This window comes from Artemia sp. Qi Xiang Cuo, chromosome 17 (genome assembly GCF_049724085.1).
Source record: "Artemia sp. Qi Xiang Cuo chromosome 17, ASM4972408v1, whole genome shotgun sequence".
NCBI classification, from domain to species: Eukaryota; Metazoa; Arthropoda; class Branchiopoda; order Anostraca; family Artemiidae; genus Artemia; species Artemia sp. Qi Xiang Cuo.
In genome coordinates this window covers 42,334,126-42,348,959 of record NC_142810.1, presented here as the reverse complement: position 1 = coordinate 42,348,959, position 14,834 = coordinate 42,334,126, and the positions used below count along the sequence as shown (strand labels likewise).

The 14,834-nt window shown below is 36.2% G+C and overlaps 1 protein-coding gene across 4 annotated transcripts in view; it reads left to right on the top strand.

Annotated features, from left to right (window-relative positions):
* LOC148942219 (lysosomal alpha-glucosidase-like) overlaps positions 1-14,834 on the top strand; it is a 134,320-nt gene that overhangs the window by 74,642 nt on the left and 44,844 nt on the right. For all 4 annotated transcript variants that reach the window (XM_089102950.1, XM_089102951.1, XM_089102953.1 and 1 more), the window contains 2 exons: positions 2,783-2,936; positions 7,088-7,277. In XM_089102950.1, coding sequence (XP_088959076.1) covers positions 2,783-2,936; positions 7,088-7,277 — 344 coding nt within the window. The remainder of the gene's footprint in view (positions 1-2,782; positions 2,937-7,087; positions 7,278-14,834) is intronic.

Genomic DNA, 14,834 nt, shown 5'->3' with positions numbered 1-14,834 from the left:
ATAGAAAAGTTAAGCAGCTAAACTGCCCCCCTCCTCTCTGACATTCTTAAGTGTAAAAAAATATTTCTTATTATTAAGTTTTTTCCACTTTTCGTGTTCAATTAATACCGAATTTTAGTTTGAAAGTCGAACCGGTGATATATTATATTATTATGTATATGAGGGGGCTCGTCCCTCAGTCAATACCTCGCTCTTTACGATAAAGTTTGAATTTTGTTTTAATTGCAAATCCCGGAATCACAAAGGCCGTTTAATTATAATAGATAGCTCTTTTGAAATTACTAAAAAAAAAACTTTAGAGTAAAGAGCGAGGTATTGACTAGGGGGCGAACCCCCTCATATACGTAATAATATAATATATATTACAGTGATATATTACCCTTGTAATAAATTTGGCATGGAAATGTGTCTGAATAGTTCGACTGACGATTAAACCCTTTATCGAGATGCTCCTTAGTTTTTGTTATGAAACTTAAGATATATTTAGTGATACAGTTAGATTTAGTCCTCTAAGTTATAAAATTTGAAATTAAATGATTCGATATCAATTTCAAATCAGCTATAATAAAGCTCGATATTGCAGTATTATGATCATGCGTCATTCTTACCACTGATTATTGCTATTGGGCTGCTTTTGCTTAAGCAGAAGTTGCGATACCGGAGAACACATCTTCTGCATTCCACTTTCTTTAACGCTTCTACTTCGGCCGACTTTCAAGGATTTCCCAAAGATGTTAAGTCTGGCTTTCTAATATTATCCCGGCTTAATTTGTTGTATCTAACTTCTCTATTATCGTCATTTATATTTGTTGCTATATCATGATTTACCTATCTACTTGTATAAACCAAAAAATCTTTTTGAAGTAATATATTGCAACGTTCATATCACGTAAATTTAATCGTTTCTCTTTATTGAAAATCTTATATTGAAATTCCTTTTTTAAAGATTGACGTTAAACTCTGTGAAATCATTCGGGTTTATATGTTTTTTTAACGTACATATAGTTTTTTTAATTTTGGTTTCTTTTCATTCAGTTTTTTTAAATTCAGTTTTAATGCATATTTTAATATGGAAAATAGCTTGTTTCGAAAGTGCCACCTTGAACAATTTGATATAAAAACTCTTACTGATTTATGAGTTTTTAAAGCTGTGAGACTTAATGTAATGGTGTATTGCGCTTTAAATTTCGTCTAGTTCTCTTCAGGTATAGGTTTTGATTCATGTTTTGTCTCCTTCATGACTAAAAACTGTCATTGCAATGAATTGAGTTTTTACAATCCAGCACAAAATAACATCTAATTGAATTTATTTTAAAATTAACTGAAGAACATTTTGCATACCGACGCTGCAAGAATACGCACAAAAATGTAGGACATCTGCAATGCTGGTCCATTGCGGTAATTTGAATATTTTAATTAAAAAAATACCACAAGTTTTTCGAGCTTCACGCAATGGAATAACGCAATAAGCTTTTACAGATCAAAAGATTGTGGAATGACAAGACCAGCTGAATAAAGGTGGAGAATATCTTTTTGGTTTCTCTTCATTGTTGTTTCATTGGCATGGTCAAATGGTTCTCTGAACCAGGGGCGTCCCGAGGGGGTGTGGTTTTGGGGAAGGGTGCAGTGCCCCTCCAACGTTTTTGGCATTCGGTAAAATTTTCACCGAAGGCGAAAATTTTGGCAGAAATTTCGCAAAATTGCCTGACATTTAGGAAAATTCTTGATTTCGGCAGAAAATTCGGCATAAATCAGGTAATGATTCCGTCAAATTTACGAAGATCGCCCCCCTCCCCTAATTAAATGAGTCTCGGGACACCCCTGCTCTGAACTATTCACGTTTGGATGTTTCTGTTTTTCCTAGCTTTTATAAAGCTATTATACCTCCTATAAAGTTACATACACTTTCAAGATTTAGGCCCTGAAAAAGATTCTGATATATGGGGAGGAACTCTATTTTATGGTAAGGCTTAGTAAGGATGAATACAAGTGGATGGTATCAGCAATAGGAAATTTTTTGCGATATGGTGATAAGAAAAACTATTTGGGAAGGGTGAGGTTGAAGGCAGGTCCTTATTTTTACCCAATGTGCAGAAATGGGGGAGATGATTTATCTAAAAAAAAATTATTTTTGTAAGGAATTGAGAGAGAATTTTTTTTTGCGTTGTAGTTAGGAGAGAGGAATGGGTTAATATTATATTAAGTGATAAGCATCTTATGGGTATACAGAGGTGGAGAAGGTTGGTTTGTGCGGGCATGGCCTCTAGGAAGCATTTGCTTTAGCTTATTTATTCAGTTTTCATTAAAGGGTATATTTTTGTCTTTACTTTTGCGTTGTTCTTATCTTTTAATTAACCCTGGCCCATAAAGGCTTATAATGTTAGTAAATATAATATCGTAGCATATAATAAGTTATGATAATAAATATGCTTGATATACTTTTTGAGAGCAGTTTTTAATGTATAGAGTTTTCCCAAGATCCCAAGTACCGGGTTGAAATTTGAAGGTCTTGGGAAAAATCCTAAGGAATGTTAGCCCTAGGGGTGGTTATCACGGCCGTATCCAGGATTTTCGAGGGGGGAGAATTACAAAAAAACTTAAAAACGCGTCAAAACTTTGTTTATATTCATATTTGTTACGTTTTAACGATTCGGACAAACATTTCGGGGGGGGGGGGAGTCATACCTCCTGACCCCCCACTGGATACGGCCTTGGTCGTTATAGCAATTCAATGTATCTGTTTCCTAGCTGCAGCAATGCAGTCAAACATATTTTGTTTCAGATATTATAATTCAGCCGGCTCCTGCTATAACGTTTAGACCAATTGGAGGCATATTTGATTTCTATATATTTTTGGGACCTAAGCCCGCTGATGTTGTAAGCCAATATACTGAGCTGATTGGGCGTCCATTCATGCCACCCTTCTGGAGCTTAGGGTAAGCTGGCATGCTCGAGTTTTCTACAACTCTATAAATATAGTATATGCTGTTACGAAGTAAAACTAAAATGACTGCAAGTACGAGTAGAGAGTATGGATGTTCTAGAGCTTAGGGTAAGCTGGTATTTTCTTGTGTTCATTAACACCAGAAGCAAAATATCGGCTGTTAAAAAGTGGAACTAAAAAAGCTGCAAGAAGACTTGCAAATGGCACGGATGTTTTTGGATAAAATCGTCCAATATTTGAAGTTGAGGCAGAACCTGACATGCTTTACTTTTCTAAAAGGTCGTGAATAAAATAAATATGATTTATTAATTAAAACAAACAATACTATAGAAATACGTAAAGATAATATCGAGGTTGTTGACTCTCTCGGTAATTGATTCCAAGAATAAATTGAGGCAAAAAAAAATTCTGCCCTGCCAGAGATTAAATTTTCGGCAGATGTGGGTAAGGATAATATCTCTACTAAACAATAAAAATAAACATGCTAACCATTAATTTTCAAAATTCTGTGCTTTCTTTTCTTCATAAAGTTCTTTTTCTTTTCTGTCCGGTAGAATTTCTTGGTGTCACTATGTCTGATCCAGTCAAAATTCAGTCTACACGAAGTTCGCCAAGATTTTCTTTGGGAATCTTAACAGGGTTTAAGACTTGTTGAATTTCGGCTGGTAGGCCTAGTGGAAACAGAAGTCTACCCCTTTGCACATTTAAAAGTACCTGAAAGAAAGTATGCCACAGTTTAGGGCAGGGTAAAAAAAAAGAGGAGAATCGCCAAAAGGCTAGAAAGTTTGGTGATTTTCAAATTTTAGTTACTAATTTGCTACTATAAAATCCTTGCTTGAGCCATTGTTGTAACTTCAAGAGTTTCTTTTTTTCTTCTTGATATAATTTTTTTTTTTATAAAAGAAAATTGTTCAAGAAATCACCAATTTGCTTCTTTTAAATCCATGTTTGAGCAAATGTTGCAACTTCAAGAGCTTCTTTATTTATTTGTTTTAATTTTTTTGCTTGACATGTTTATGTAAAGTCGGTAAGCCCTTTTCAGAAAAGAAAGAAAAATTTAAGTGTTTCAATTTGTGTATGGTATGAACAGTCCTTTCCCTAGTCATAGGCGTAGTAGAAGGACAAGGTCCTTCCTAGAAACCCATTGCACTCTCCCCTTAGAAAATGTTTCAGTGCAAATGCTAGAAAACAACAATATGATGAAGCACATAGTAACCTTCCTGCATACAGTATTAATCAGGAAGAATCGGTAAAAGAATTGGAAATATGTTGGTGTATTTTTCAAGCTTTACAAAGATGAAAACAACATACTACTATATTCAAGTTGTCACGGAAGAGGTAACATGATAAAAAACGTCTAGACTCTCAAAGAAAGCATAAACTCTCTTTCTGAAAAAGCTTTATCCAAGATAGGCAGGGCTTTATCCAACATAGGCATAGGCAGTAAATCAAGCCTTTTACAAAGTAGGTTTTTGAGCCAGAGACCAGGATTGGAACCCATAGCTGAAAACACTTATTGCTGATATTGCGGCAAAAACTTCGAAATTGTTTTAAAAAAAAAGAAAAATAGTGAACACATGTGAACTGTAAATACCAGTAGCAATTTTTTATTAAGTCATTAATCTCAGAAATTCATTAATAATATTCAAAAACAAAAACAAATATTGTTTGCGGTTTCTAGATAAGTAAATTTAATAGACAAATTGAACCTATAAGTACGGGGTAATATTAAAACTTAAAACAAACAAGAACTAAACATAGGAAATACTTGTTCGCTTGGCTAACAATCTGTAACTAGCTTGCATATTCTTCATTTGATTATTTTGTTTACTTTAATGAATATGGTTGCTTATTAGATGAGATAATTGTGTCAAATTCACTGAATGCTTTTCCCTTGTTAAGAGAAGGATATACTGACTTGAAAAAGGGTAATAAACAAAATCGGAAATGACCAAAAAGCTACAATTGAGATAAAGAGTCAATGATTTTATATTTACAAAACAATACAAAGTGCAGTGGCCTCAATTTTGATAGTACAGGGAGCTTGGGCCCTCCCTAGAGTTCCAATACCTAGGTTTTGAAAAATACCCTTTTTTGAGTACTTTCATTGAAAAATGCCTTATTTGGCATTTTCATTGAGAAAGATTGAAGAAAAACACAACTTTCTTCCCTCGTTTCCCCACACTAGATAATGAAAAATATATTTTACCCCCCCCCCCCTTAATTGTGATGAATTGACGCCACTGAAAAAGCACTCCATGAATAAGGAGATTTAGACATCAAGATAACTTAAAAATATAAGTTAGAGTAAGAATAGAGCATGGAGTAGAAACTTTTATTTTTGTTGGCGACAGAACAGAACTCTTCAAGGCAAGGCTGGTTCAGGTGATTAATAATGATTTCGCAAACCACACTGGCTTGCCATAATAAAAATAAAATTAAAGACATTTAGATCGACAATAGGGTTTTTAAGGCCAACTCTAATGCTAGATGAAACAAAACGAATCCTTCGGGGGTACAATCGCTTCCCTTTTTCTATAAGAGAAATTTACAAGGAAGCATGTTAACATTTTCGGAACAAAAATGCGATCGAATAGTCGATACCTCGCTCTTTACGCTATAGTTCAAATTTTGTTCCAATTGTTTAAGAATGACCCCTTAATCACAAAGGCCGTTAATTAGAATAAATAGCTCTTATGAAAGTACTAAAAAAGTTTTAGCGTAAAGAGCGAGGTATTGACTAGGGGGCGAACCCCATCATATATGTAATAATTTAAGTTCGTTTTAAGTTTTGATTTTGCTCCTTCCTTTCAGTTGAAAAACTTGTTTTTTATTTAATTTCTGATCGTTTTTAAATAATGCTGGGAAATCCGGTACCCTCTTCATAGCAATGTCCCTTCCCCCATGAAAACTTTGTCCATGGAAAGATCCTCCCCCCCACTACCAGAAAAAATCCCCCACGAAAACGTCTGTATACTTCCCAATAACTAATACTATATGTAAACATTGGGCAAAATTCATAACTTGCAGCCCTTTCTCCGGGGACTATGGGGGATTAATCATCCTCAAAGACATAGTTATTATATTTTTTGACCATGCTGAACAAAATGGCTATCTCAAAATTTTGATTGAGTGACGTTGGGAAAAAAATGAGCGTGGGAGGGGGCCTAGTTGCCCTTCATTTTTTTGGTCACTTAAAAAGAGCATTAAAACTTTTAATTTCCGTTCGAATGAACCCTCCTGCGATATTCTAGGACCACTGGGTCGATATGATCACCCTTGGGGAAAGGAAACAAAAAAACAAATAAACACGAATCCGTGATCTTTCTTCTGGCAAAAAAAAAAAAAAAATGCCACATTTTGCAGATAGGAACTTGAAACCTCTACTGTAGGGTTCTCTGATACGCTGAATCTAATGGTGTGATTTTAATTAAGGTTTTATTAATTTTAGGGTGTGTTTCCCCCTTTTTTCGAAAATAAGACAAATTTTCTTATGTATCTATTGGTATCAAAATTCCGTTTTTTTGGAGTTTCGGTTACTATTGAGCCGGGTGGCTCCTTACTTACCGTTCGTTACCACGAACTGTTTAATTGCAAATGACTGCTGCTGCTTAACAGCCAAAACATACGCTTCACAAAATTCCTTGTTGTCTTCTATTATTTTGTTTGAGGGAAAGGCAAGTGTGGTCTTTGTAACTATTTATTCCACCAAAGTAATTACGTTGGTAAATTTCAAAAACTTAGGATTTTTCCAGGACACCACACGGTTTTACTTACTAAAAATTACCGACTTTTTACCAGAGTCCCAACGATAACATTTAAATTGAATACAAATCTTGAACAGTTTAAAAGATTAAAGTTGAAGATTGAAAAAAACACTAGTTCTCTATAAGCCTTAGTTTATAGATTGACGGTTAGGGAAGAGTAAATCCTAGCTATCTTTGACGTATCAGTTTGTTTTGTAATCGAGCTCCCACCCCACCCTAACCAGATTCCCGGGTACTCCCCTGGTGGTAGCAGTTATAAGACATTTTCTGTTGGATTTAAAACTGTGGATGATGAAGCTGGAACCATTTCCGCATGACTTAGATACTTGAATAGATGAAGCAGAAGAATCTTAAAGTCTTGCACTTTTACTTACAGTTACCATCAATGCAGGTTTGGATACAATACTTTGAATAGAACAAAAGAAATAATGGGAAGAACTCGAGATGCAGGTATACCGTTTGATGTTCAGTGGGTAGATATTGATTATATGGACAAACGAAGAGACTTTACTTATGATAAAGATAATTATTTTGGCCTGCCAGACTTCGTCAAAGCTTTGCAACTGGTTAGTAGAAAATTATAATGATTTTTTTTTTGTTATCTGCACCATCAGTTGGTTTATATTTGGCTAGATTTAAGTGGCTAGCAGTAATTAAAAAATGATTAGAGTTGACTTGAATATTCAATTTAAATTTTAACCATTTCAAGATTTATTTATTTAGATTAATTTAAAAAACTTTCTCCACGAAATAAGTTTTTCAACGAAAAGTAAAGAACTCCATTAAACAAAAAATGAGCAAAAATAAAATCAAATAATCTACCAAGCGTGAAACTGCCAAAAATCAGCATCGATAAATAAATGAAACCCAAAACGAACAGAAATTACAATAATTAACCGAGTCAAACTCAAAACGAGCAGGAATTGACATAAGTTTGGCGCAAAACCCCTATGCCTTCCCAAGGCCAGAACAAAATTTGTACTTTAATAAAAAAATATAAATGTTTTCACTTTTATAACTTTAATAAATCAAATAATTTTAACATTTTAATTGCTAAATATCAGTATATGTATATTAAACTGACAATGCACATTCATTTGTATTTTTTCAGTAAAGTGCAAATTTTGTTCTGGCTTTGGGAAGGCATAGGGGTTTTGCGCCAAACTTATGTTAATTCCTGCTCGTTTTGAGTTTGACTCGGTTAATTATTGTAATTTCTGTTCGTTTTGGGTTTTATTTATTTATCGATGCTGATTTGTGGTAGTTTCACGCTTAGTAGATTATTTGAATTTATTTTTGCTCATTATTTGTTAAATGGAGTTCTTTACTTTTCTTTGAAAAGCTTATTTTATGGAAAAAGTTTTGTAATTAATTTATATTCATTTTATATTGAAAAGGTCTTTTCAGGGAAAAAGAAAATAATACTGTAAATATTTTAGTTTCTTAAGACTTTATAGTTTGGCCTGCTATTTGTATACCGGAGAATATCTTTCAGCATTTTTTAACAACATAGACCCTTTTAAAAATCTGGACACAAATATTAGTGTTTAATTTAGTTTCATACCTCCTCTAATTGACCTGAAATGGAAAACTTGATACCATTCGCAAATAAGTCTGTTTGCTTTCTTTGAGAGCTTGGATGCACTTATGCGATTTTGATTTGGTTAGATTTTAAGAGCAGAAATGGGAGGGTTGGCGTTTGAGGGGGGGGGGCGTGGGAGGGTGGGAGTGGAAGGGGGATTAGTTGCCCTTCATTCCCTTTCGACTATTAAAAAGAGCATCAACCCTTTCTGTTTTAAATCGAAGGAGCCCTTTTCAAAGTTCTCACGACAACTCCTTCGATACAAACTGTCCTGGTCTAAACAACAACAACAACAAAAAATAATAGATTATACCCACATCAATCTTTATTATAATAATGTCAAGCCTTCCAATCACTTTCGACTATTAAAAATGGTTCTAGGCCTTTTGATTTCCAATCGAATGAGCCCTTTTGGAAACGACAACGCATTCTATAAACACTTTATATGCCCCCAGGGCATAAATTACAACCCTTACCCTAAGGTCTGTTAGGGTGGTTGTAATCCTATAAGACCGAATTTCCCGAATTTTCAACTACGTTAAACAACATGGCTATCTCAAAATTTTGATTGGATGCGTTTGGGGAAAAGGTGGGCGTGAGAGGGGCGATAGTCACTTTCCAATCACTTTCAACTATTAAAAATGACCTTAGCCCTTTCAATTTCCAACCAATAGAGCCCTTTTGAAGTTACTACGGCAAAACTTTCAATAAAAATCTTATATGCCCCCAGGGCATAACTTACAACTCTTGCCCTGAGTGCTGGGGGGGTGTCGTTGCTAAAGATCTAACGTACCGAGATTTCGACTACACTTAAAAAATTGACTATCAGAAAATTTATATAAGATGTTTCTTGAGAGGTGATAGGCATAAGAGGGGGGTAAATTAACCTCCCATCCCTTTCAACTAGTAAAAAAGGTGGTGGTCTTCCTACTTTTGAATTTGTTGAATCCCTTTCTAAGTTTTTACGGCAACTTTCTCTATAAAAACATTATATGCCCCCAGAGCAAAACTTACAACCTTTGCCCTTGGGACTCTACGGGTTTTGTCAAACCTCAAATATATAATTTCCAGAACTTTCAACTAGGTTGAACAAAATGACTATCTCTAAGCTTTGATTAAATATGTTTGGAGAAATGGTGGACGCTGAGAGGGGGGTTAATTACTCTCCACTCACATTCGACTATTGAAAAAGACAATTTCAATTTCCAATCAAATGAGCCCCTTTTGAAATTTTTATAACAACTTTCTATATAAACCTTATATGCCCCCAGGGCATAACTTACAACCCTTGCACTGTGGGCTCTGAGGGGTTACCATCCTAAAATACCTAATTTCAAGAACTTTCAACTACGTTGAACAAAATGGATATCACAAAATTTTGATTGGATGTGTTTGGGGAAATGGTTGGCGTGAGAGGGGCGTTAGTCGCTATCCGATCACTTTCAACTATTAAAAAAGGCACTAGCCCTTTTAATTTCCAGCTGAATGAGCCCTTTTCAAGTTTCAATGCTTTCAATAAAAATCTATACGCCCCAGGGCATAGCCTACAACCCTTGCCCTGAGGGGTGTGGGGGGGATTGTCATCCTTAAACACCTAATTTCCAAAACTTTCAACTACGTAGAATAAAATGACTATCTAAAATATTGATTGGATGCGTTTGGAGAAAAGATGGGCGTGAGAGGGGGGTTAGTTGCCTTCAAATCACTTTCGACTATTAAAAAGGGCAAAGGCCCTTTGAATTTCCAATCGAATGTGCCCTTTTTCAAGTTTCTACGTCAAAGGTTTGAAAAATAACTTCATATGCCCCCAGAGTATAAATTACAATCGTTACCCTGAAGACTGTGGGGGGAGTGTCCTGCTCAAAGGTATAATTTCCTGAACTTTGAATAGCGTAGAACAAAATGGCTATCTCAAAACCTTTATTGGATGTGTTTGGGGAAATGGTGCAAGTGGAGGGGTTGCTAGTTACCTCCCAATCACTTTTGACTATTCAAAAGGGCCCTAGCTATTTTAATTTCCAATCCAATGAGCCCTTTTTGAAGTTTCGACGACAACGCGTTCTATAAAAACCTTATATGCCCCTGGGCATAATTTACAACCCTTGCCCTGAGGGCTATAGGGGGGGATGTCATCCTCAAAGACCTAATTTCCAGAACTTAAAACTTCGTTGAATAATCTCAAAGTTTTGATTAGATGCGTTTGGGGAAAAAATGGGCGTGAGAGGGGGGTTAGTTGCCTTCAAATCACTTTTGGCTATTAAAAAGGGCACTAGACCTTTGAATTTCCAATCGAATGAGCCCTTTTTCAAGTTTCTACGACAAAGATTTCAATAAAATCCTTATATATCCCCAGGGTATATTTTATAACCCTTGACCTGACGACGGTGGGGGGAGTGTCCTGCTCAAAGGTATAATTTACTGAACTTTGAATTGCGTGGAACAAAATGGCTATTTCAAAATCTTTATTGGATGAGTTTGGGGAAATTGTGGGCGTGGAAGGGGCGTTAGTTGCTTTCCAATCACTTTCGACTATTAAAAAAGGAACTAGCGATTTCAATTTCCAATCGAATGAGCCTTTTTTAAAGTTTCTACGACAATGCCTTCTATAAAAAACCTTACATGCCCCCAGGGCATAACTTACAACCCTTGCCCTATGGCCTTGCCCTCGGGGGGACTGTTCTCCTCAAGAATCTAATTTCTATCTGGAAATCAACTAGGCTGAACAAAATGGCTATCTAAAAATTTTGATTGAATGTATTTCGGGAAATGGTGGGCATGGAAGGGGTGTTAGTCGCCTTCAAATCACTTTCGACTATTTAAAAGGGCACAAGCCACTCCAATTTCCAATTGAATGAGCCCTTTTTGAAGTTTTTATGACAACTTCTTCGATACGAAGTGCCCTGCTCTAAAGGAAAAAATTAACACATAATACATTGTGCCAACATCGTTCTTATATGCCCCCAGGGCATAACTTAAAACCCTTGCCTTGAGGGTTGTGGGGGAGTGTCCTCCTCTTTACTGAGTCTCCGTTTCTTGTCTTGTTCTCGAGTGTCCCCGTTCTTTACTTAGGCAGCGCGATCCTGCTGCCTATGATTTATACAACAACTTTCTATATAAACCTTATATGCCCACAGGGCATAACTTACAAACCTTGCACTGAGGGTTCTGAGGGGGTTATCATCCTAAAAGACCTAATTTCCAGAGCGTTCAACTACGTTGAACAAATTGGATATCTCAAAATTTTGATTGGATGTGTTTTGGAAAATGGTGGGCGTGAGAGGGGCGTTAGTCGCTCTCCAATCACTTTCAACTATTAAAAATGTCACTAGCCCTTTCAATATTCAATTGAATGAGCCCTTTTGAAGTTCCTACGACAACGCTGTCAATAAAAACTTTATATGCCCCAGGGCATAACTTACAACCCTCGCCCTGAGGGCTATGGGGGGAGGGGTTGTCATCCTTAAAGACCTAATTTCCAAAACTTTCAACTACGGTGAACAAAATGGCTATCTAAAAATTTTTATTGGATGTGTTTGGGGAAAAGGTGGGCGTGAGAGGGGGGTTAGTTGCCCTCAAGTCACTTTCGACTATTAAAAAGAGTACTATCCCTTTGAATTTCAAATCGAATGAGCCCTTTTTCAAGTTTCTACGACAAAGAGTTCGATAAAAACCTTATATAGCCTCAGGGCATAACTTATAATCCTTGCCCTGAGGGTTGTGGGGGAGTCTCCTCCTCAAAAATATTTTTTCTATCTGGAAATCGATTACGCTGAACAAAATGGCTATCTCAAAATTTTTATTGGATGTGTTTGGGGGATTGATGGGCATGGGGGGGGGGGTAGTTGCCCTCCAATCACTTTCGACTAGTAAAAAGGGCACTAGCCCGTTGAATTTCCAATCGAAGGAGCTTTTTTTGAAGTTTCTAAGACAACGCCGTCTATAAAAACCTTATATGCCCCCAGGGCATAACTTACAACCCTTGCCCTGAGGGCTGTTGGGGAGTGTCCTCCTAAAAAACATATTTTCTATCTGGAGATCAACTTCGCTGAACAAATGGCAATCTCCAAATTTTGAATGGATGTGTGTGGGAGAATGATGGGCGTTGGGGCGGGGCTAGTTGCCCCCCAATCACTTTCGACTATTAACAAGGACACTAGCCCTTTGAATTTCCAATTGAATGAGCCTTTTTTAAAGTTTCTACGACAACGCCTTCTATAAAAACCTTATATGCCCCCAGGGCATAACTTGAAACCCTTGCCCTAAGGGTTGTGGGGGAGCGCCTCCTCAAAACATATTTTCTATCTGGAAATCAACTACGCTGAGCAAAATGGCTACCTCAAATTTTGATTGGATGTGTTTGGGGGAATGATGGGCGTGGGGGGGGGGGGCTAGCTGCCCTCCAATCACTTTCGACAATTGACAAGGGTACTAGCCCTTCGAATATCCAATCGAATGAGCCTGTTTTGAAGTTTCTACGACAATGCCTTCTATAAAAACCTTATATTCCCCCAGGGCATAACTTAAAACCCGTGCCCTGAGGGCCGTGGGGGAGTGTCCTCCTCAAAAACATATTTTCTATCTGGAAATCAACTACGCTGGGCATAACTTATATTCCCCCGGGGCATAACTTAAAACCCTTGCCCTGAGGGTTGTGGGGGAGTGTCCTCCTCAAAAACATTTTTTTTTATTTGGAAATCAACTGCGCTGAACAAAATAGCTATCTCAAAATTTTGATTGGATGTGTTTGGGGGAATGAGGGGCCTGGGGGGGGGGGGCGAGTTGCCCTCCAATCACTTTCGACTATTAAAAAGGGCACTAGCCTCTCGATTTGCAATCGAATGAGCCCCTTTTGGAGTTTCTACGACGACCCCTTCCATATGAAGTGCCCGGGTGGAGAAAAAAAAACACATTGTGCCCACATCGTTCTTTACTTAGGCAGCGCTAGCGCGCTGTCTATGATAAGATAAGATTTATTTCTGAAAAATGGCTCTCACAAACCCAAATGGGTCGAATTCGCAGTTTAGCGTCAATAAAACAAAGAGAAACCGAGAACAAGCAACAACGAAAAAATTATAAAAGGGTCAATGTAAAATAAGTAAAAATGTCAAAAACAATTAAAACTCAAAAATTAAATGTTCAATGCCGAATCAGCGAAATGTCAAAACGAAGAAAAACTCATAAAATTAAAAAGGGAATAAAATTAAAAATCTGTAAAGATCTCTATGTAAGGAAATATCTATTCATCTGTATCAGTATCTGTTATCTTTTTGTTTGATATGATCATTTATTTTAATTTCTGTTCGTTTTGCGTTTCATTTATTCTTTAATCGTAATTTCTGGTCGTTTTGAGTTTGAATAGGACTTTATTTCTACTGGTTTTGAGTTTAATATGGTTTTCTACTTTAAAAAAAACAAAAAAAAACTTCTTTTTCAGGAAGTTTTTGTTTAGTTATTCATAATAAATTGCGATGGAGGATGCTCATTAATAAAATGACAGAATGTCAATAAAATGATACTAAAACTTGATTGTCGCAAATGATTTTCGGAAACCGAATTGCTACATAAGAGAAAGAATGGTCAATGACTTTGCATAAATTCTTTACAGAGGTGGGTACTTGTCTTCAAATGACCTTTCTTAATGTCTTTGGCTGATATGATCTTTTGTCTGTGTTGCTGATAGTCTAGAAGAGTTCATTTAAACATATTTGTTACCAATATTATTCTATCTGAAAATGTTGTTTCTCTTCTTTTTTTTAACAGATGTACCTGCGCTTAACAAGGATATCTTTGCATAGGTTTTTTTTTTTGCAAATTTAAAGAATAGTCGTGTCGGTTTGTGCAATGGAATTACAGGCATAGTTCAAAAAAGATGGAACGGATTTTCTTGTTTATTTCGCCGGCTCTTCTCTGCTTTTAAAGAAACAAAATTATGTGAAGACTGGTAAATTCCCTGTTCTAACTTTTATAAAAAAAAAAATGGCTTTGTAGTCTGATTCTCTTGGGTCGCAGGCATTAGCAAAGCAATGCCCAAGATTTAAATAAAGTTTGAATTTTTGCCGCGGAAGTTTCCTTTTAATAGCGCATCAGTTGTTTTAGTTAGCGAAAATCTGCTCTGAACTTTTTAATAAAAATTTATCTTCTGCCCAGTGATGATAATTTACAAATTTAAAAACATATTCATCGCAAATGATTTCCAAGGCTTTAATCAAGGGTGAATTGTCAACGTGAAAGTTTCCTTTTAATACCGCATCAGATGTTTGAGTTAGCGAAGAGCTGCTATGTACTTTCTAATAGAAATTTAAATTCTACCCAGTCATGATAATGTGCAAACATGAAAACATGTGCATCGTGGGGTTGCAGTTTTTGTCGCTGTTGACTATTGTAGTCATAGAACCATTGGTTTCGTGGTTTTTAGACATGTTTTGACAGGAATCGATTTTCCCTTTTATGGTCAAATTTGACATAGCCTGATAAGGAAAATTTCTTGAAATGGGTGAATATTTTGTTCATTTGTGTTTTGGATCATTGTTATACAAGTGCG